The 24,209-nt window shown below is 37.0% G+C and overlaps 1 protein-coding gene across 1 annotated transcript in view; it reads left to right on the forward strand.

The window, feature by feature from the left end:
• RP1 (RP1 axonemal microtubule associated) overlaps positions 1–24,209 on the forward strand; it is a 301,766-nt gene that overhangs the window by 40,016 nt on the left and 237,541 nt on the right. The window contains exons 2-3 of the mRNA XM_053558851.1: positions 10,843–11,466; positions 11,897–12,068. Coding sequence (XP_053414826.1) covers positions 10,855–11,466; positions 11,897–12,068 — 784 coding nt within the window. The 5' untranslated portion in view covers positions 10,843–10,854. The remainder of the gene's footprint in view (positions 1–10,842; positions 11,467–11,896; positions 12,069–24,209) is intronic.

The raw sequence follows: 24,209 nt of genomic DNA on the forward strand, positions 1-24,209 counted from the left end.
AACTGGAAGGATTCCTTTTAGCATTTCTTGCAGAGCAGGTCCAGTGGTAACAGTAACAAGTCATCTGAGCTTTTGTTTATCTGGGAATATCTTAATTTCTCCCTCATTTTTGAAGGACAGATTTTTCAGAAGTCTTGAGTGACAATTATTTTCTTTAAGTACTTTGAGTATATCATCCTATGCCTTCTGGTGTCTAAGGTTTTTGATGAGAAATTTTCCAAGAATCATATTGAAGATCACTTGTTTCTGAAAAATTACTTCCCTTTTGATGCTTTAAAATGGGCCTTTTCTCAAGTGTTCATCCTACTTGTGGTTAAATGAAACATCTTGAATTTGTAGATGCATGCCTTTCATCAAATTTGGGGAAATTTCAGCTATTATTTCTTGAAAGAAGTTCTCTGTCACTTCTCTTTATGAAATTCCCATAATATATATTTTGTTCCAATTGATGGTATCACCAGGTCCTTTAAACTCTCTTCACTTTTCCTTATTTTTTTCTTTCTAGTCACCAAACTCAGAAATTTAAAGTTTCCAATTTTAAAGTGTTGATGGTTCATTCTTTTGCTTGCTCCAATCTGTCTTTGAACTTCTGAAGTGAATTTTTCATGTTATTTTATGTTATTGTACTTTTCAGCTCCAGAATTTCTTTTTGATTCTTTTATGTATTTTCTGTCTTGAAATTCTCATTTTGTTCGTACATTGTTTTCTTGTCTTTGTCTTATTTTTTCTTTTAGTTCTCTGAGCATCTTTAAGATAGTTGTTTTATAGTCTTTGTGTAGTAAGTCTTCCATTTAGGCTTTCTTAGGCATATTTCTGTTAATTTATTTCTTCCTTTTAATGAGATAAAGGATACTTTACATGGCTTTTTTTTTTTTTGGTATGCCTGTGCCTTTTTTGTGTGTGTTGCACATTTGAATCTTATAATTTATAGCTCTAGAAATCAAATTCTCCTTCTCTAGGGTTTATTGTTTTTTTCTTTTTGATTTGATTTGATTTGATCCTCTTTGCCAAGGATCAGCCTGCAGTGAAAGCTTAAGGTCTTCAAATATTTTCTAAGTCCTGTATTTTTTCCTGGGCATATAAAATGACTTTCTAAATTCCTCTATATATACCGTTTTTAAAAGCCTGGCTCCCCAAAGGAGAACAAGGGTTAAAAAAGAAGGAAAATTACCCAAGTTTAAATCCTTTAAATCCCCTGGAAGCACATCAGCCAGTGGGGATTGCCACAATGGCTGCCCACTTTCCTATGCACCTCTGTAATCATAAGCAGCAATCTGCAATCAGAACATAGAACCATTATATTTGTAGGACAAGGTCCTTATTGTCCACTTTGGCTCCTACAAGCTGCTCCAGGAAGTTGTGCTGTTGACCTCACAGCTGCCTGCCATGGGACTGGGATCAGGCTCTATAGCCACTATAGCACAAATGGCTGAAATTTCCAGAAATTAGTGACAATTTACCAAACTTTCCTTTGGAAGCTTCAAGCATGCAAATTGACTTCAGAGCTCCAAAATAGTAACTTCAGACAGTTTCTGCTAGTACAATTGTTGTCCAGATGGAGAGACACTGCTACTTCCCACTCTGCCATCTTCCCTCTGGTTTACCTGTATTTTTAACTTTAAATTTTAACACAACAAAGTAGTCTTTTGAAACATACATCAGACTATCACTTCTCAAAATCCTTCTCCTTCTTTTCTCACTTCACTCCAAGTTAAAGCCTAAATTTTAAGCCAGGGCTACTGGCCATATACAATTTGGTGCCCTGCCATTCTAACTACACTGCTCTTCTTTATGATTTCTCAAATACTTCCCACAAATTCTTGACTCACGACCTTTGCACTTTCTGCCGTGAACATTTTTCTGACTACTTTTAGATCTCTTTTCACATGCCCCATTCTCAATGAGGTCTCTTCTCTGACCTCTACCACTATCACTCCTATTTTACTTCATTTTTTTCCATAGCACTTAGTGTGACCTAATGTATCACAGATTTCTTGACAGATTGTCTCTGCTGTGTAATGTGGCCCCATGAAAGCAAGTAATTTTTCTTCTTCTTGTTTGTTGCTATGTGTGCCCGATACACAGTGAGTATGCACTGAATGAATTAAAAAAATGAGTGAATAAGGAAGGTTGTGTGAAAAACCCCAAGTCTAGAGTGGGATGCCAATTTCAGATCTGTAATATGGAGAAAAGTTTCTAAGGTAGAGGCTATTCAGGTTTAATGTCTGGTAATTTATCTTCATCAGAATATACACAAAATTCTATGTGGATTGGATGACAAATGACAAATGGTGTATTCCATATTAACCACACAAACTGATTACACTTCCTGATACAGTCTTATCTCTGCCCTGGTTCCTTGGATCTGCCTGGACTGGTAAATTGTAGCAGTTATAATGAGGCAGGGTTCTTCAGGCATATATATCTCTACAGTACCTCTATATTAAAAACAGGCAGAAGATCATTCCTTTAAGGGATATTTATTGAATGTGTGCTATGTACAAGGCAATGAGCTGTTTCTAGAATTCCAGAGTTCATAAGTTACCCTTCTTGTGTTTAATGAGTTTATTGACTAAGAACCCACCAATTATTGTGATTATTTTTATTTATTTTTATTAAGTCATATACACATAGATCATGAATACATTTATGCATATGTGGGGTACAATGTGTTGTTTTTTTATACAATCTGACATGCTTACATCAAACCAATCAACATAGCTTTTGCCTCATTTACTTGATTATTGTGTTAAGACATTTATGTTCTACACTTGACAGATTTGACTTGTGCCCTTGCAGTATGCTCCATACATGTGGTCCCACCTTTTACACTCCCTCTACCAAACCTCCCCCCTCCTCTCCCTTCCAACTCCATTTCTCCCCTTTACCCTGCCTGGGCTATAGTTGTGTTCTTTCTTAAGAAAGCGTTAGTAAATATAAGTTGGTTTCATAGTACTGAGTACATTGGATACTTTTTCCTCCATTCTTGAGATACTTTATTCAGGAGAATATGTTCTAGGTACCTCCATGTAAATAAACATAAAGAGGTAAAGCTGCCATCTTTTTTTAAGGCTGCATAGTATTCCATGGTATACATATACCACAATTTATTAATCCATTCATGGGTTGATGGGCACTTGGGCTTCTTTCATGACTTGGCTATTGTGAATTGAGCTGCAGTGAATAATCTGGCGTGAATATCTTTTTTGCAAAGTGATTTTCGGTCTTTTGAATATACTCGTGGTAGAGGAATTGCAGGATCCAATGGCAGGTCAATTTTTAGATCCCTGAGTGTTCTCCAAACTTCTTTCCAAAAGGAACATATTAATTTGCATTCCCACCAGCCATGGAGAAGTGTTCCCTTTTCTCCACATCCACGCCAACATCTGTAGTTTTGGGATTTTGTTATGTGGGCTACTCTTACTGGAGTTAGATGGTATCTCAAAGTGGTTTTGATTTGCATTTCTCTGATGAATAAAGATGACAAGCATTAATTATTGTGATTATTGAATGTACTACAGAGTATATGCAGCTAGGTAAGCGAACACAGTGGAGAGTACTTAACTCATTCATCAGGCAATGCTGAAGGCAAGGGTTTAAGAATGGTTTCTGTGGCTCGGCATCCGTAGCATAGTGGTTACAGCGCCAGCCACATGTACTGAGGCTGGCAGGTTCAAACCCAGCTTAGGCCAGCTAAACAACAATGACAACTGCAAAGAGAAAATAGCCCAGATTTGTGGTGGGTGCCTATAGTCCCAGCTAGTTGGGAGGCTGAGGCAAGAGAATCACTTAAGCCCAAGAGTTTGAGGTTGTTGTGAGCCGTGATGCCATGGCACTCTACCGAGGGTGACATAGTGACACTCTGTCTGAAAAAAAAAAAAGAAAGAAAAAAAGAATATTTTTTGAGATGAACTGAGTATTGAAGGAAGGGATGGCAAGGTGGGTGGCAAGAAGGCTATGAGGAGGCATTCTAAGAAAAGGAAATAGTATGTGCAAAAACCAAGAGCCATATTTAAGAAAGGTCAAATATTCAAATTACAGAGTAAGCACCGTGATGAAATTGGAAAAGTAACCTGAAGTCGGATCACAATTTGTGTGGCAAGCTAGAGTGTGGGGTCATTTTACAACAAAACATTTACGGCAAAAACAATAATTTAAACTTTTTGAAGCTTCTTATGACATTCAGGCACTTGCGAAACACATAATGTGTATTATTTTATGTAACCCTCACAATGAGCCAATAAGATAGATATTTTTCTGCATTTAATGGCCAGGGAAATAGACCCAGAGGAATTAAGTAAATGGCCTGAGTGTTAAGTGAAGGAGGCAGGATTTGTACTGGAGGGAGGCAGGATTTGTACTGAAGTCTGACCAACTTTAAAGAATGCACACCTAACCACTATCCACTGGCGCCCTGTCAGCAGTGACTAGACAGAATTTTGTCGAGTTTAGACATGATGAACAGGTAGTCTCAGAAGTCATGGTTGTTGAAGGCATGAGCAGGGGAGAAGCCTAATATGAACTCCATCACAGAGGCCTCTAGCATTTTAGGGTCAACAATCAAAGTGTGGGCTAGAGTTGGCGGCATCAGCTTATAATAAATGCAGACTCTCTGCTCTCACCCCAGATCTACTGAGTCAGACACTGCAGTTTAACAAGAACCCCAGGAAATTTACGTTTACCTTCAAGCTAGAGAAGCAGTGATTTAGATAAACGCTGGCATATGCCAAAGACAAGTGATGCCAGGGAAAGCATATGGTAGCACAACTGGGCAATGGGTGCACTTCTCTTGATTCCCAACTGGGTCTGTGGGAGTGGAGTGTATATTATGGGAGATGCTTAGAAAAGGAGTTCCTTTTTTGCTGTCTTATATGTAAGAAATTTTACTTTTCCTAAATGTTCCCCAAAAGAATCACTTTAGTTGAAAATCCTTCAGTGTCAAAATAGAGCTGATTGATGTGAACTGTTTATCAGACATAGATTACACATTTGAACTCAAGAAAAAAAATCAAAAGAAATGCCTCATCAATAATTAGCTATTTTAGAGGTGATCATACCTAACTCCAAACTTCAAAAGTTTGTACTTTGATTTGCAGCTGTTAATGACGCCACCCATTCCTACTGCGACCCTGTGAACACAAGTTTCCTTATTGATTCAATAGCAATGTCTTTGTGTAGACGATAATTATGAACGAGCTTTAATCAAAGTCAAACAATTGCTTCTGTCACCTATACCTCTCCCTCTCCCTCCTTTCCTTCCCTTTTCTCCATTTTCTTTCTCTTTTACTTTCTAATAGGGGGTTTGTGATGAAGTCTGTGTTTATGAGGCAGAGTGTACAGTTGTGTGATCTTTTTTGCTTTTATGATCTGTTTGGAGACAACCTTCTAGGGCATATGCTTGAACCTGGTCCTTCTTCCTCAGAGGACCCCTTACCTTGTTTTTGTTGTTCAGAGCTGAGGCAGGAAGCCTTGTAAGAAACCTGATTAGGTGACACATCTTCAAATCAGATTAGACCACGGGGATCAGGTGTCATCTGGGGACTTCATATGTGACAAAGTCCTGAACCATGTTCAAATCCCACCACCAGTAAAAAAGCAGTGGGAGAGTTTTATGCAGAAGCATAAAATTATTTCACCTCTTACTTGTCCTGTGTTATGCTCAGTAGCCAAGTTGTGTACACCCACAATCATTTCCATTAGAATTACATTGATGAGGTAATGGGCAGGAGATCCTAAATTGATGAGGCAATGGGCAGGCGATCCTAAACAAAGCAAAGGCGTGGCTTCTTTTCTTGTGACTAGCAGGAGCAAATACTTACTTAGAATCACTTACCAGAAAGGTAAAATGTCAAACAATTTCATTTTTGGCAGCAGAATAACATTTTTCCCCTTTTAACATAAACAAATGAGGATTTAAGGTTGTCTGTGAGAGAAATGCCTGTGAATTTGTAAAATATATTTTCTGGAGAATAACACTAAGTAAGCACAATAATGCAAAACTCTAATGAGGAAGATTTCAGAACTGCAGGGTGTGCTAGGAACTGGTTAGTGCATTGTGTCTGATGATTAGCATCAGCTTGGATTAAATTAATTGGCTGTACTCAATCCCTGGGTAGACAAGTTCAAAGTAAATCTGAAGACATTAGTTTCTTTGCACAAAGTAAGGTTACATATACAGTGACATTTATTTGAACTATTCAAACAACTTACCCATCTTTTCCTTTTCTTTGTAAGAAAGTTTCAAGTTCTGGTAAGTACGAAACTATTTGAAATCCTTCTTTTGAAAATGATCTGTTTTGCTACTTGTATTTTGTTTTCCATTTTATATCTAGATATCTGTGTTCTATCTTTATTAGAAAAAGAATAAATGTTACTAGTAATATTGTCTTTTACCCCAATATGTTAGCAACCTTCACAATATGCTGATATTGAAGCAAGAGGGCACTTCTGTATTAGGAAACCAAGCAATTCTAGTTTATTCAAATGAACTAAGTTTATTTTGTTTCTGATTATAAAAATGCGATATACTAGTTATAGAAATCAGTGCAACATTAAAGAAAAAGGAAGCTGCTTGTAATTCAACAATGCTGTGACCACTACAGTGGTATCCTTCCTTTTTGAATCCCTTTTGCCCCAATTCTACCCTAAAGAGTTATAGAAATTTAAAATGAACTAATTCTTATAACATTGAGTTTTTGAATTACTGTAAGAATGAACATTCTATATTTATTAATTTTCTGTTTTATTATTTATAAATTGCCAGAATTCCTACTATGTGGTAGAAAATTAAATTTAAAATATAATTAGTGAAACAACACATGTATTTTGTAAATCTGTTGTGCTTTGTCAAGTGAGTAGGGGAGTGAAGGCATAGTCCTTTCATTAAAGGCAACTACCTCTGTAAGTTGACCATCCAAGGGATTGTAACAAACTGGTCAACATGTGGAGGTAGCAACATAAGGAATGTCCATGGAGTACATGTGGTACATGCCTGGTCTATGAAAGTTAGGTCAACTTAAGGAGGTGGTTAATGCAGGGAGGTGGTCAACTATGGAGGTTCTATGGTATTTCGTTCTGAGTAGCACAGTCTTAAATGCAATCTCCAATTCACTGAGCGCATGATTGAGTCCAGTGATGACATAAATAAGCCTAACTATGTTTGAGACTAAGGAACAAAAGAATGTTAAAAATATGCTAATTTTTAAAAGCAATTAAAGTATTTATGAGAGCTCCATGGTCTCACTTTAGGCAATGACTCTTCTTTTTGCTGAGAAGCGGGGAGGTTATTGGCGACAAGATGTCAAGTTGTGGAGCGGTAAAGCGATTTTGTATGCCAGCTTCCTTGTTACCTCTACAGAAGTCAGTGGTGATGAAAGTGGAGGACCTTAACATTCTATAGTTTCCTGTATCTCTTCCCACCTCCACTTCTCTTTCAGCCTAAACTTCTTGGAGAAGAACTAACCATTTCAGGCTGCTTTTTTTGTTTGTCCCCTAGGGAGTCACTAAGTATATTACTGCCTTATCCCAACTTCAGAGGGCTAGAATCAACCTTATTATTAAAAATGGATGTAAAGAAACAGGGCATAATTTCCATCCAAGTCCTAATTGGTTTTTAAAACTGATTAATAAAGTGGCACAATTAACACAGGGTAACTTACAGTTATGGAGGACTGATTTCACAGAGGGGACAGGATGCTGCCAGGACTTAAACACACCGCTTGTCTTGCTCACGTATGCTGGACAGCGGCCACAGCGTCTCTGCTTTTTTCCCACATCTCTACTACTCCTTGCCTCTGGCCTCTTAGCAGCAGTGATTCCTCTGGGAATCGCTATGTATTCCCATCCCTACCCCCAATCCTTCAGGCTGCATTAACCACCCCTCTTTTATCTCTTGGCACCCCCCTACTCTTCTTCAATTGTTTTTGAATTACTCTGTGAATTTCCCATAGATCTGGTAGGAAATGCATATGAATAGGACAGGACAAAGGGTCCACCTTCTTTGGAAAGAATCTGGTTTGCACCCTCTTCCCTAATGATGACACCAGTGCACTAAATGAACATGAATTTTCATCTCATTTGTGTTTTACACACAAGACCCACCTTACCATGGGCTCTTAAGCCCTACCCTGAAAGTATCCAGTATCTCAACACTCCCTAAAACTTCCCCAGTGACATCTAGGAGTTCCCAGAGATTCTCCTACTTGCAGTGAGGATCACGTGAACTCATATGTTTGTTTTGTTTTTGTTATAACTTCCTCATCAACAAGTTGCTGCCTGGTAGCCACCTGTTGTAGGCAGCTTCTCTGCAAATGCTTCTCCGTTGTTGGGCATCTGGCATGTTCTCCAGGCATGGTACTTTTGCCTTTCAAGCCCTGGGTTTTGCCTTTCAAGCCCTGGGTTCAAAACCAGCGCTCAGGGCTGGGCAGCAGTGGGATAGGGAAATGAGGGCTGCCTTTCTCCTCTTATTGCTTTTATCTTTCATATTCTCCCTTCTGGTCCCAGGATAAAATATTTTTTTTCTCTTATTTTAGCTAAAAATGAACAAAACTAAACCATCCACAAACATCTTAGCATAGCGGCTCACATAAAGTGGTCACCAGGTTAACGGTTCTCCAAATAGTGAGATCCAGGCAGCAAACAAGTAACTTTAAAAGCCTCTCAATGTAATCACACATAGATAAATATCATTTTCCAAAATTAGGTGAAAAATGTGTCTCAAATATTATTCATGTGAAATAATTTCAAATGAACATGTAAATAAACCAACCCCAAAAGTAATTGCAGTCAAAGTCTTATTTAAATACGGAATGAATTCATCCTCCTTACGGTTGATGAGCGCATGGAGATTAAGCAGCCAGGCCAAGGTCAGACCACAGTTTATCAGATGAGGATGAGAAGAGGTCACAGTTTTGCTGACTCTGTGGCAAAGCCGGATTCCCCAGCTCCTGATGCACACGCCTGCTGCTACACCACAGCTATCTTTCTGTCTTCAGCAGTATAATTACTTTAGACCTCTGTGGAAAGGAGAAGGAGAGACTGATCTTCAAATGTTTTTCCTAAATTACATATTAATAATATTTGCAAATTCGATTGGAAATATATGAAGATACTCAGAGAGTAGCTTGAAAATATTTATGTAGGTGATTTGGGCCAGATTTATAGCTGATTTATAATGATAAACATGTCTTTTCTCATCTCTATAACACCAATTATATCTATTTTTTTATTCCATTTATCTTCAAGGATGGAGGGCTTTCTTACTTTGTCAAAAGACACTAATAATTAAATTGATTTAAAACAGCAGGAAATAGACCCAAAAGGACCCACATGAAAAATAAGCTCAGAACCAAATAAACTCTTCTACAAGCTGCTCATTTGTAAATCAGACTGGTTTCACTGAGAATTGGAAAAGAAAAACCTCAGTTGTTTGCTGTTAATGTCTCTTCTTGAATTCCCTCTTGAAGTTTTAATTTTAGAACTACTAGCGGGAGCAGTTACCAGATTGCACCATTGTTAGCAGCCCATAGCAATGTTGTCTTTCATTCAAAGAACATTTGTGTAGTGCAGTGTTTCCTAAAGTAGATAAGTGATGTGTCAGATGATTTGCCTGCATTTTCTCCAATCTGCAGTGGAAACATCTGATGTTTTCTTAATGTACATGTGGCCCTTATTCAAGGAACTATGTGATACCTACTCCCTAAAACTTAATGTCAGATACATTTTCCTCCAGAAAATGGAACGCATTTGATTCTATCCAATAGACAATTTGAAATAGACAATTTGAACTTTAACACCTATTCCTGTTTCCCATTTTCCCTTTACTGCTAGGACCTGAAGGACTAAAATGATGATTATAAAACTCTGGATGGTTTCTGATTTGTGTCTTTTTTGTTATTTTGAAAACTGTGCAGTATTAACTGTTAATTTTAAAGATTCACAAAATTTAGCAATGTATTAAAGACAAAACATTATAATTCTGTCCTCCAGAGATAACTGCCATCAACAACAGGCTGTATATATTTCTGGACTTTTCCCCATTCCCATAGTCATAGATGTTTCAGTCAACAATGTAATACATACGCAGTGGTCTCAAAATATTTTAATACTGTATTTTACTGTACCTTTTCCATATTTAGATATGTTTAGATATATAAATACATAACCCCTGTGTTATAATTGCCTACAATATTCAGTACAGGAACATGCTGTACAGGTTTGTAGCGTAGGAGCAACAGGCTATATGACCTAGATATGCAGTAGGCTATATCATCTAGGTTTGTGTAGGTTTAAACCCAGATATGTGATGTTCATATGTGGCTGAAATTTCCTACTGATGCATTTCCGAGAATGTATCCCCATTATTAAGCCAGTATGTGTTTTACAACGTTTTTTTTGTTGAGTAATAAGTCACAATCATATTTCTATGCTTAAAAAATACAGCTCAGTGAAACTGTGTTTAATGGTTGCATAGTTTTCCACTGATTAGTAATATGTCATGATCATATTTCCAAGCCAAAAATACATATCTAAAAAGTTGTGTTGTTAATGGTTGCATACTTTTCCACTTCATGAGTGTACATGTCATTATTTACTTTGGCCTTTATAATGTGTCGAGGTTTTTAATTTTTAAATGATAAATATCCTTATTTAACTGTTTCATTTATGTCTTATTGTAAATCCCGTAAAATTATCTCTCAAAATTAACAGGTATAAAGAATGAATACTTGAATGAAAGAATAGCCCCCAGGAATATCCTGGATGCCTACCCCTGTGCTCACGCACTTGCATTACTCTCTGTGGTGCTGTTTATTCAGGAGATGAACAATTTTCTTTCCTCTCTAGGTCTCAGCCAAAATGAGTGAAACCCCTTCTACTGGTTTTTCCATGATTCATCCTACTTCTTCTGAAGGTCAAGTTCCCTCTCGCTATTCCAGTGTAACTAATCCAGTTGTGGCCAAACGGATCAGCTTCTACAAGAGCGGAGACCCTCAATTTGGTGGGGTCAGGGTGGTGGTCAACCCTCGTTCCTTTAAGACTTTTGATGCTTTGCTGGATAACTTGTCCAGGAAGGTACCCCTGCCTTTCGGAGTGAGGAACATCAGCACCCCTCAGGGAAGGCACAGCATCACGCGCCTGGAGGATCTGGAGGACGGCGAGTCTTACCTGTGCTCTCACGGCAGGAAAGTGCAGCCCGTCGACTTGGACAAGGCCCGTCGGCGCCCACGGCCCTGGCTCAGCAGTCGGGCAGTCAGTGCGCATGCGCAGCCACGCCCCACAGCCGTCCCGGCTCCCGGCGAGCCCCGCGCCCCGCGGAGGCTTGTGGTTTTCAGGAATGGCGACCCACGCACGAGGCGAGCTGTCCTTCTGAGTAGGAAGGTCACCCAGAGCTTCGAGGCCTTTCTGCGGCACCTGACAGTGGTCATGCAGTGCCCAGTGGTCAAGCTGTACGCCACAGATGGAAGGAGGGTAAGCAGTTGGGGGGCTTCTCACGTTTGAGCTCTCCTCGGATGCCCTTTATGTTCGCTTGCGTGTGTGCGTGTGTATGTGAGTGTGAAGGGTGTGTGTATTTGTGTTTTATGGTCAGAATCTGACAAGGGTCTCTTATTTGTCCCACCTGCTCTCCCCCTTTCTGTTTCCTGAGCATCATTATTGACCAGATGTTTTGAAAATGAGGGACCAAGAGTAGTATTTTCCAAGGGGAGTCTGAGCTGCTCCCCCACCCTGGCCCCGCATTTGGTGTTTCCAATTTTTTTTTTCCATTGGTGCCTAAGCCAGTGATTGATGACTATCTTTTTAAAGCCTGAGAGGTTGTGGAGTTGATTTAAAGTTGTAAAATTATCCTATGGAAAGAGCAAAACTTGCCCAAGAAGGATCATAACTCTTTGGTTTCTTCTAGGTTTCCAGTCTGCAGGCAGCGGTTCTGAGCTCTGGAGCTGTGGTAGCAGCAGGAAGGGAGCCTTTTAAACCAGGAAATTATGGCATTCAAAAGTACTTGCTTCCTGCTAGACTGCCAGGGATCTCTCGTCGTGTGCACCCCAAGGGAAATGTGAGGCCAGAAAGAAGAAAGAGTAAGTCACTTATATAGCCCATATTTTTAGCCTTGAGATTTTTTTTTTCCTTCAACCACAAAAACTCATGCTTGCATGACCAATTTCCTTCATTACAGAAGAGAAAATATGAGAGGATTAAACAGTCTAAACTATATTGTTTATATTTATTGTTGGAAGGACTTATACAGATGACATATTTATTTAAATTCATGAAGTATGCTTTTTTGCATAAAATATATAGTTAAATAAAAATGTCAGCGTTTCTTGCTTTGGAGAGAAATTCTGTGGAATCTATGTAAGTGACATTTCTGGTAGTTGCAGAGTTTCTCTGAATATACCTTGCAGCATTCATAGCTGAGCTCAGTAGAGTGGAGCAACTGTATTTTGTCAAATTTATGCTGTATACTCTACTGTTTAGAGTTATTCCTGTGAAAATCATGGGTCTTTCAATTCATTTTTTATTTATTAAAAATAGTTTCATGCAGCTAATTCATATTGTTTAACAATAATTTAGGTTCCTTAGCCTCTGCTGTAATGATGTGGCATTATCCTTTGGATTGGGAAGAAACAGGGTCTCTTGAAGCCTAATGCTGTGAATTCCCTATGCAGGCATGGCTAATGTCATTATTAATTGTGCTCAGTATTTCTAGGCAAACTATATTTCATTGCTGAGGTACTGACTGCCATTTATACTTGTTTTAACTTTTGTTCTCTTTAGACATGGGATAATTTGTATTTTAACTAGTATTCTTCCCTTATTTTTAATGTGGATGAACTCACTTATTATTTATTCTTGTCATTTAATTACTTTGTGGTGGATATATTCAATGGACAATTGTTAATGCTCCTATTTTGTAGGCATTTGGCTCCCAAATGCTGTATGTTATGCATATGGTAGTACTATTTCTTTCACTTTGGTCATTTTACTAAAATGATTATATATATTTTTCAAAGGCTTAAAAAATATTTATTTATTTATTTATTTATTTTTTCTGAGACAGAGTCTCACTTGTTGCCCTGGGAAGAGTGCTGTGGCATTATAGCTCACAGAAACCTCCAAGAGTTGGGCTTAAGAGATCATCTTGCTTAAGCCTCCTGAATAGTTAGGACTGCAGGAGCCCTCCACAGCTAGTTTTTTCTATTTTTCTATTGACAAGATGTGTGTCTTGCTCTTGCTCAGGCTGGTCTCGAACTCCTGATCTCAAGCTTTCTGCCCTGCTCAGCCTCCCAGAGTAGTAGGTTCGCAGGTGTGAGCCACTGTGCCTGGCCTAAAATGATTTTATTATTTTATATCTGATAATGGGTTGTTAAATATGATTTTTGATAACTTTAGGGAATCTGAGGGATTTGTTACATTTTACTTCAAAAAATTAGAAGTGAGATATTTTTATTTACAATTTCAGTGAAAGTATAGTAGAAATAAGAGAAGATATTTCTGGTTTTTAACTTTGAAATGTCAAAGGTGTTTACCTGATGGCAAGCGTGCAAATCTGTACAGACTGCTAATAGGAATTTGATTGAATTTAAGAAGCAGGAGTGCCATGAGTAATCAGTTAATGCCAAAGAGTCACATTAATAAAAAGCTAATATCCAGGCTTAAGTCTAATAAATCATTATATGTAGGACACAAAAGAGAACAGTAAATAGTAAATTAAAAGTTATTAGTGAATAGTAAATTGAAAGTTATTACTTTATTAATCCAGTCTTAAATAAATTCTTAAAAATGTTTCTGATTTCATAAAGCTACAGATGTCTCTTTCGGTTATATGCAGATAGGAAAATGGATACCACCATCAATTGTTACTTTCCTTGTTTGAATAGATAAGCAGTTCTTAGTCAGACTGCAGTTTCAGTATTAGGAAACAAAATGACAAAAGAAAAACCTACAAAATAATTTTATTTTTTGATACAATCCTTAGAAATTTATGTTTTTAAATTAAAATTACCTTATTAAATGTGTTAAAATGAAAATTCTGTAAATTTCCTCATTGAAGTGGAATTGTATGTCTTTTATAAAGAGTGGTTTGAAGAAATGTACTAATATTACAGTAAGTTTTCTCAAATAACCATTAAATATATAGAGCTCAGAAATGTATCAATAATATTTTACTATGAAGTACAGAAAATATGTTTTGTACTAATTATTTCCTTTTTTCTTTTCTTTCTTTGCTGCTTATTCCACTGGATGTTTATAACTTTTCTGCCTTCCATATTATATTTTGATGTGGGTATCTTTTATTCTTAAAATCTTGAAAGTGAGCATACGTATGCCATCAAGTCCAAAGTCTCAGATTTATTCTGTTTCTTCTGACAAAACACATAACAATGATTGCTACTCAGACTGTTCTTTTGCTCCTGAACATTACTTGGCCTTAGAAAAAAATGATTCTCAGAATTTATCAATGTATCCTTCTGAAGATGATATTGAGAAGGCAATTATTTTTAATCAAGATGGCACTATGACAATTGAGATGAAAGTTCGATTCAAGATAAAAGAGGAGGAAACCATAAAATGGACAACCACTGTCAGTAAAGCTGATCTTTCTAATAATGATGAGAAGAGTGAGATAAGGAATTTTCCAAGACCAATAGACAGTGGATCTTCTGGTTTAGAGCTTACAACATGTTCATTGTCTGCAGATGTCTCACCTCTGGCAAAAGGCTTTAATAGAGAGGGCAGTTTGGCAGAAGAGTTAAATGCTCAAATGACAGATCAAGAGGCTGAAACGTGCAGTTCTGCTAGTTGGGAGAATGCTGCTATGGACACAGATATTATTCAGGGAAGTCAGGATCAAGCAAAGCATCATTTTTATAGGCCCCCTACACCTGGACCAAGGAGAATGAGACAAAAGAAATCTGTGATAGGGAGTATGACCTTAGTATCTGAAACTGAGGTTCAAGAGAAAATGATTGGACAGTTTTCTTATAGTGAAGAAAGGAAAGGTAGGGAAAACAAATCTGAGTATCACATGTTCGCACATTCTTGCAGTAAAATGTCATCAGTATCTAATAAACCAGTACTTGTTCAGATCAATAACAATGAACAGATGGAGTCATCGTTAGAAACAAGACAGAAAAGTAGACTGGTCAAATCAAGTGCAGTAAGTGCTGGTGTTATAGAAATTACAAGTCAGAAAATGTTAGAGATGTCTTGTAATAATGGCTTGCCATCAGCTATATCAGAAAATTCAATTGTGGAAGAAGGTGTAGTTGATAGTATTATATCAGACAACAAAACTTGTATCAAGAACTTCAGAGCTTATGATAACACCAATGATAGGTTTAGTCCTGTTTCGGCAGATGCAACTCATTTTTCAAGTAACAACTCTGGAACTGACAAAAGTATTTCTGAAGCTCCACCATCAGCATCCTCTACTGTCAACACAGGAATTGATAGACTAATTAATGAATTTGCTCAGTGTGATTTAACAAAACTTCCAAAAAATGAAAAAAAGAGTTTGCCTTCTGTTACTGGCAAAAAGAAAAGGAAGTCACGACAACAAGTAATAAACTCCAGGTATCAGGAAGGGCAGATTACAGCTAAAGGGATGCCCAATAAGAAAGAGAGAATAAACACAGGTGGTAGAATTGCACGAGAACCCATATTGCAAGATTCCCACAGTCTCCTTAGAGGAGGGATACTTTGTGAGGGAGACCTTCAGGCAAGTGATACAGTCATTAAATCAGATCATCTTCGTTCCAAAAGTAATTTCAATACCATGATTTCCAAGAATTTCCCCAGAAATAAATTAAATACTAAAAATCCTAAGGTTCAAGGACTTTTAGTCAAAAGGAAATCCAGACCACGAAAGAAAGTAAGTTTAGGAGGACCTAAAAAAAGGGAAATGGGTCAAGGAGATAACGTGTTTCCTCATAATGAATCTAAATATTGCAAAAGTACTTTTGAAGATCAGAATTTATTTCATGTATTTAACCTCCTTGAGCAAAACCCCAAAGCTGCTCAAGCAGAAATGACATCTGGGTATTTGAGAGGAATGTCAAAGAGGAGTTTAATTTCAAAAGTTAATGATTCACACATAACTTTAAGAGGCCAGAAAAAACAAAAAAAGGATAAATTGAAATCAGGTGCTATTGTAAGTAAACAACATGCTACAACCAGGGCACATTTCTTAGCTTCTTTGAAAAAAGATGGTTTTTCTGAGGATATTGCTCATCATTCTGTTCAAAATTACATACACAGTTGGTTGCAGAACATAAATCCATATCCAACTTTACAACCTAGAAAATCAGCTCCAATATGCAAAAATGAAAGAAGTGTGGTAAGTTCTAACAATAATGATTTTCCAGGGAAGAATCCTCTTATAAGTTCTGGAAAAAGAAATAATTTTCTTATGAAAAGTAATAAGCACATAACTAAAAATGCCAATTTGGCAGGAGATAATCTGTATACAGAGGGAGGCAAATCTCTTATTGCCAAAGATAATGGTGAAGAACTTACCAGTGATTTCTGTGAGAGCCTGGTTGGATCTCTGAATGATGCTTACTTGATTTCATCGCATGAATGTCATGCTTTGTCACAGTTAGCTCTTAATGATCATAATACTAAAAGTCATGTGTCTTCTGAAAAATCAGAACCAGAGATAAACCTCATTTACCAAGAAATTAATCCAGCTAGAAAAGGGCAAAGTGTAGAGGCTGCCATTCAAGTAGGTCCTGTGGAAGAGGACAGTCCAAAAAACCTCTTACCAGTCCTGTTGCTTCGCCAACTTCAAGCTTCAGTTCCTGGTATTCATAAGACTCAGAATGGAGTTGTTCAAATGCCAGGTTCCCTTCCAGATGTTCCCTTTCCTTCTGCAATATGTAATTCATCCACTAATCTCCTTCTAGCTTGGCTCTTGGTGCTAAACCTTAAGGGGAGTATCAATAGCTTCTGTCAAGGTGATGCTCACAACTCCACCGACAGATCTTCAGAAACACTTGCATTGTTGGAGGTTCTAAAGTGCATTGCCATCAAAGAGGAAGCTGATGACTTAAAGGCTGCTGTTGACAGTTTAGTGGAGTCAACCACAAATCACTGGGGACTCAGTGAGAAAGAAGAAAATGCAGTTCCAACAGGTCTTTCTGCAAATTATTCCACAGCCAGAATTCAGAGAGTTCCTGAGTGTAATGAAAACAAAAGAACACAGAAAATACCGTCTTTGGATGGAGGCAACTCTGCCAGTGAGGTCTGTGCCCCCAAAGTCTGTGTTTTGGGGATGACTTGCTCTCCTTGTGAGATGATAAATAAGACTTATTCTCCAAAAGAGTCTTGTGACCCCAGTGACACTTTTAGTCCTAATGATGGTTATGCCATGGATCAGACCTCCATGAATAAGGCTGCTTTCCTAGGAGAGGCCTGTTCACTCTCTGATGCTGTTTCTTCCCATAAGGATTGTGATCAAAAGGAAAACCATATTGATGAGGCATCTTGCCTAAATGATGAATCCTACATTCCTGTCAAAGTCTCTAATACCACTGACTTTTTAAATTCCAAAGAAAACACATATACTGATAACTTGGAATTAACTGAAGGGTTAAAAAGAGATGACAAAGTTGAGAAAGACCTAAATATTTTGTCAGACCCTGGTTATAAAAATGACTTTAATATATTGGTGTCACATCAAAATGTCATTAATTTAAGACCCTGTGCTGGTATGCTAAATGAAACTGAACCTGAATTTGATAAGAAACACAGTTCTCTAGATGAATTAAAAAATTGTTCATTAAAGAAATTCCAGGATAAAAATGCATATCCATCCTTTGATAGGGAAGAATCAAGGACTTCTGAAGAACCAGACTCAATAACTAACAGTGTGACTTCAAGTGAAAGAAACATTTCAGAATTGGAATCTTTTGAAGAATTAGAAAGCCAGGACATTGGTATGTTTAATACAGAGGTAAATGCAGGAGAGCAAGCTACTGAAGAATTAATCCAAAAAGAATTAGAGGATAGTAAAAATTTTGGATTGATAGACATCTCTAGTAGAAACATTATAGAAGAAGAAAGAAAGAATGGTGTAATTTGTGAGACAATCAGTGAAAGGATGGAAACACCACCTTCTTTAGTTTTTTGTTATGATTCTAAACTAACTAGTGAAAAGGAGACCAATGAAGGAGAAAGTAAGATAAGGGTAAAAACAATGGTGAAAAGCATGGAAACTGGAAGTTATTCAGAGTCCTTTCATGATTTCAAAAGATGCTTTACAACTCCAGTGACTTCTGATTGGTCAGACTATAGACCAGACAGTGACAGTGAGCAGCCTTATAAAACTTCCAGTGATGACCACAATGATAGTGGCGAAGTTGCTCAAGAGAAAGAATACAATAAGGGATTTGTTAAAAGGGCAATAGAAAAGCTTTATGGTAAAGCAGAGATTGTAAAACCATCTTTTTTTCCTACACATAAATGTCAGGTTTGCCCTTACAATTCTGTGGAATTTCAGAGTACCAGGAAATCAGGTATTTATGATTCTGAAGGTCATTCATTTGGCTCTTCTGAACATGCATCTAGTAGTTCACCTATGTTGCGGGAATTCGAGGAGGAAAGACAAGATAAATGTACTATTAATGATGTAAGGGATAATTATTACGGGGGTGACACTGTAGAATCTGATACAAAAGAAAATGATCGTAAGAGAATCCTGGGAGACATAGAGGAAGGAGTACTGATTGACAAAGGCAAATGGCTCCTGAAAGAAAATCATTTGCTAAGGGTGTCATCTGAAAATCCTGGCATGTGTGGCAGTGGAGATACCACTTCAGTGGATACTTTACTTGATAATAACAGCAATGAGGTACCATATTCACATTTTGGAAATTTGGCCCCAGGTCCAAGCATGGCTGAACTATCCTCTTCAGAACTGGAGGAACTAACTCAACCCCTTGAACTAAAATGCAATTATTTTAACATGCCTCATGCTAGTGACTCTGAGCCTTTTTGTGAGGATTTATTAGGTGTTCACAACAAAATCTATGCCAAGGAGAGAATACCAAATCATCATACGGAAGAGAAAGGTAATCATCAGTCAGAAAAAGTATGCACATCTGTCACTCATGCTTTTACACCTGCTGGTAACAAAGTCCACCCTGTTTCTGATGATGCTATTAAAAACCAGCCATTGCCCAGAAATAACATGATTCATACTGCACTTCAAGAGGGCGACTCTTTGGATAAACTTTATGCTCTTTGTGGTCAACATTGCCCAATATTAAATGTTATTATCCAACCTGTAAATGAGGAAGACCGAGGATTTGCATATCGCAAAGCATCTGATATTGAAAATGCCTTGGGTTTTCATTTGTGGATGAAAATACACCCATGTTTACTACAGTCAAACAAAAACATGTTCAGGAATAAGAATAGTGAAGGAGGTATGAGAAAAGAATTTATTGATGATGCCATTGGGGATACATTTGATCAACTTTATTTCAGTTACATGTTTGACTTTAGGGATAAAAGCAAAAAACAAAAAAGAATTAAGTTCTTAGAAGTAGTAGAAGAAAGTGATTTAAAAAAATTTCAATCATATTTAAAGAAAGGATTTTGTATGAATTTCTGGCATACATTGTTAGTTGTGGGTGATATAAATTCAAATACACGAGACCCTAGTGGTTGGATAAATGAAATATTTAAAGCAGTTGACGAGAATAACAACTTGTTGATTAACAGATTTCAGAGCTTAAGAACAAATTTCAACCAATTAATAAGGGCAAATATCAACTACCATTTCTCTTTTGAAATGCTTGGTCAAGCATGCCTGTTGAATATTTGCCAAGTTGAGATATCCTTAAATATTAGCAATGTAAACATAGTAGAAATACTTTGTATTTTTGAGGGTGAAAATATTTTCATTTGGGACGAGGAAACCAATTAAATTTAATTGATTTTGAAAACACTAATGAGTAAGAAGATTTGTAATTTAAGTATCAGTACAGCCTTTCTCTGTCAATATATCTTTCCCCCATAATAAGATGAAGCATGTGTAATGGATATGGTCTAGATAACCTCTAAGAATTTCTTACTTCTTTAAAATGAGCTTACTTTAAGAAAACTTACCCTTGGATAAATCAATTTGACTTTTGTCCTTTCTCTGTTTATTTTTCCAACAATTAGGGACTCAGTTTCTATTTTGTTATTTTGAAGTTTCTGTGTGATTTTGTTCTGAATTTATATGATATTTTGCTTAGGGAATCAAAATATGCTCAGGACAAGAATTATATCTTTTCTTATGTTTCTTGGTATAAAATGTATATTAAATGTGTTGGTGAATAAATGGAATGGACATAGTCTCTAAGCACTTCATTATTAATTTCATCTATTGATTTGGTAAAAGGTATGATTGTAAGATCTTCATAACAATTTCATGGTTTTTGGTACCAAATATATGTTCAATTCCCTCAGAACATCTATCTAATGAACATGTCAACAGTTCCACAGGACAGGATTTACTGTTCTCTCAATGTTTAGCAAAAGATGGTCCACTTCTAAGCTGTCTCTGTAGTATTTTTCTTGGAAATTATAATCTTTTAAAAATTAGTGAAATGTCAGAAAATCCAGAGAGATCAGAAAAAAAAAGGGAAAAACGTCTGCTCTGTGAAGGCAAATTAAACACACTAGAATGATTTAACCTGGAAAAGAAAAAAGAATGGTGAGTTTAAAATTCTTCTCAAGGTGAAAAAGAATTGTGAAGAACTTGACAGATTTCTTTTTATATTCACCTGCATTAATAAAACATTTTATTAGATACAAATGAAAGCATATTGTTGCCTAGAAGGATAAATAAATTTGACTAGACTATCAACCATAAATTCTTTTGAGTAATTGTGGTATATTGAGTTAACCAGGAAACCTTTTAAGATTCCTTCTACTCCATGACAATGTGATAGCATAGAAACAACTCCTAGAAAAAGCCACACATGGAGGTACTAAAATAACATAAATTTGGCATTAAGGAAAAAGAGGTAATTAATTACAGTTCAGCATGAATCATAAATTCATGAAAAATTATGAATTGCTACTTTATCAGCAGAAGACTGCCTATACATAGTGTATGCTTTTTTTCTACATTAAGTGATGCTGTCTTCTAGTTGAAATATGGAAATTATAGTGTTACATAAGTTTCTGTAGTGAGCAGTGAGAAACTAGTGAAATAAAAAGACATAACATTGTGGAGAAAAAAATAGAAAAGGGAAAAGAATTCATATTCATTTTGTTCCTGCTGTGTACCCAAAACCTGTAGACTTACAGGTTTTTTATACGTAATCTTTCCTCATAGGGCATTGTGAGTTTGACTTTATTACTATTTCCCCACCCCTTTTGATAGATAGGAGAACATAGGAGCAGGGAGGTGAAGTTCTGTCATCACTACATTATAGTAGGTATCAGGTCAGGATTTGAGTCCATTCCTTCATGCTTAAAAATCAGCGCTCTTTTCAATTACATCTTTATTATTTTTTTTTCATGTGAGGAAGAAGGGATAGATATTTTTTAAAATCTGGCACTGATTTTCTAGTGTAAAGAGATGAGGAAATCGTATTTTTAATTTTGAAAGTGTGATATTTAGGCATACCAAGGAGATCGAGGAAACCACGCATAAAAACCAGGAGGTTTAGAAAAATTTGGCATGCAGTATTTGTTTTTGGCAATAATACTACATTAAACAATGTCCTTGGTGGTCCAGGTGACAACTGGGAAAGAGAAATTGTAGTAACAATCACGCATTAGTAATGTAAGACTATTTAAACATGTTCATATGTGTTGCATTCTGAGATCCAGGGCCACATTTTATTCCTAGAACTAGCATATTACTTGGGACAGGGTAAGCACCTAGTAAATGTGTGTTAAATGGATAACATCTAGTTTTGAAGACACTAATTCTTTCTTTACTTCTTAATTTGAGAGCCATATGTGTAGAGAGATATGCAAATATGATAGAACTAAGTTTTTTTATATTTGCATATCTCTCTACACATATGGGAAAGCAAAGCAGGATTTCAATCATCTTTAAAATGTGTATGAAGATGATTTTTTTGGAAATATTCAAAGGATGTTTTCACAAGACATATTAAAAATACCTTGTACATTGTGAAAATTTAGAGGAGTAAGTGAAGCTGTAGATGAAATTTATGAATATTTTACACACCTAGCTTTTGTTTTAGTCAAAAAGTACCTGAAGGGCTAAGGAAAGGAAGCGAGGCTCTTGTACCCAGGAGAATATATAGTCAAATTTAGTGTCTCTGTTCCTGAGATGGAGTGTTGATATTATTGTTTATGCCCACCAGAGGGCAGCGGTGCTGTGTGCTGTCAGAAGTTCAGGCACCCTGGGAAAGAGGCTGGCGTGGGTTAAGGAGTGCCTTTAGCGTTGGGACAATTTATCTGGGCTGTCAGCTTCTGCTTTAAAGAAAACTGAGGGTGATGCCTGTGGCTCAAAGGAGTAGGGTCCTGGCCCCATGTGCCGGAGGTGGCGGGTTCAAACCCAGCCCCTGCCAAAAACTGCAAAAAAAGAAAAAAAAATAGTATGTGAGCTTGAGGGCATGGCTGTGATTCAATAAAACTTAAAAAAAAAAAAAAAGAAAACTGAAGGTCCAACTATGCAGGTACCACCCAAACATAAATCCCAGAAGGTGTAGCAGTGTTCATAATTAAAAGAAATTAATAGCAAGGAGGTGAAGTTAAAAAGTAGAGGGGCATAAAAATATCAACTATCGGTATCATCAGAATTGATCTGAGGAAAGCCTCACTTGGAGAGAAAGGTAGCGCGACCCCTAACCTTAGGGGAGTAACCCTAACTAACTGACGTGATGAGTCATTGGCTCAGTGGAGAATTTTTATGTGAACTTTCAGATATTTTACCTCTTAACTTTTCAATGACACAGAACATGCCTCATTTTCTTTCTTTTTTTTTTTCCATACTTTTAAACATATTGCCTGTATTTGATTTAAAACATTTCTTTTTTTTTTTTTTTTATTGTTGGGGATTCATTGAGGGTACAATAAGCCAGTTACACTGATTGCAATTGTTAGGTAAAGTCCCTCTTGCAATCATGTCTTGCCCCCATAAAGTGTGACACACACTAAGGCCCCACCCTCCTCCCTCCATCCCTCTTTCTGCTTCCCCCCCCATAAACTTAATTGTCATTAATTGTCCTCATATCAAGATTGAGTACATAGGATTCATGCTTCTCCATTTTTGTGATGCTTTACTAAGAATAATGTCTTCCACTTCCATCCAGGTTAATACGAAGGATGTAAAGTCTCCATTTTTTTTAATAGCTGAATAGTATTCCATGGTATACATATACCACAGCTTGTTAATCCATTCCTGGGTTGGTGGGCATTTAGGCTGTTTCCACATTTTGGCAATGGTAAATTGAGCTGCAATAAACAGTCTAGTACAAGTGTCCTTATGATAAAAGGATTTTTTTCCTTCTGGGTAGATGCCCAGTAATGGGATTGCAGGATCGAATGGGAGGTCTAGGTTGAGTGCTTTGAGGTTTCTCCAGACTTCCTTCCAGAAAGGTTGTACTAGTTTGCAGTCCCACCAGCAGTGTAAAAGTGTTCCCTTCTCTCCACATCCACGCCAGCATCTGCAGTTTTGAGATTTTGTGATGTGCATGCCCCATTTTCAAGGAGGCTTAAACTGAGGAATTAAAGCCACACTTCATGTTCGTGGTGCTCATTTTGAGAGTTTCCTTATTTACAAAATGGAGCCACCACTTTACTGAATACTTATAAGAAGCTACCTTACAAGATTATTGTAAGAGGATCACCAGAGAGAATGCATGTAAAGCTCTTAGCACATAGCTTGCCATACAATATTGAACACATTTGAGCTACTTTAAAATAATAAAGCCGTTTGTGTTAATGCCTTTGATAGGCTTCTCAAAAGTTGATGTTCTTCCAATCAAGAAGTAGTTCTGTTTGGTGATTTTATATGTGTATATACACATATGTGTGTGTACTTATATGTATATACAAATATCAGTATTACTGTATATCTCATATATAAATACATATGAAAATATTACTATTTCAATATTTAGTCATCTGATCCTTTTATTAGGCAAAAGTGGCTAACAGTTTGAGTGTTACTGGATGACAGACTTTGTGCTGTGTTCTTTATATCTATTATCTCAGTCCTCACAATAACCCCTTCAGGT

The sequence above is a fragment of the Nycticebus coucang genome, chromosome 13, assembly GCF_027406575.1.
Source record: "Nycticebus coucang isolate mNycCou1 chromosome 13, mNycCou1.pri, whole genome shotgun sequence".
Taxonomy (NCBI): Eukaryota; Metazoa; Chordata; class Mammalia; order Primates; family Lorisidae; genus Nycticebus; species Nycticebus coucang.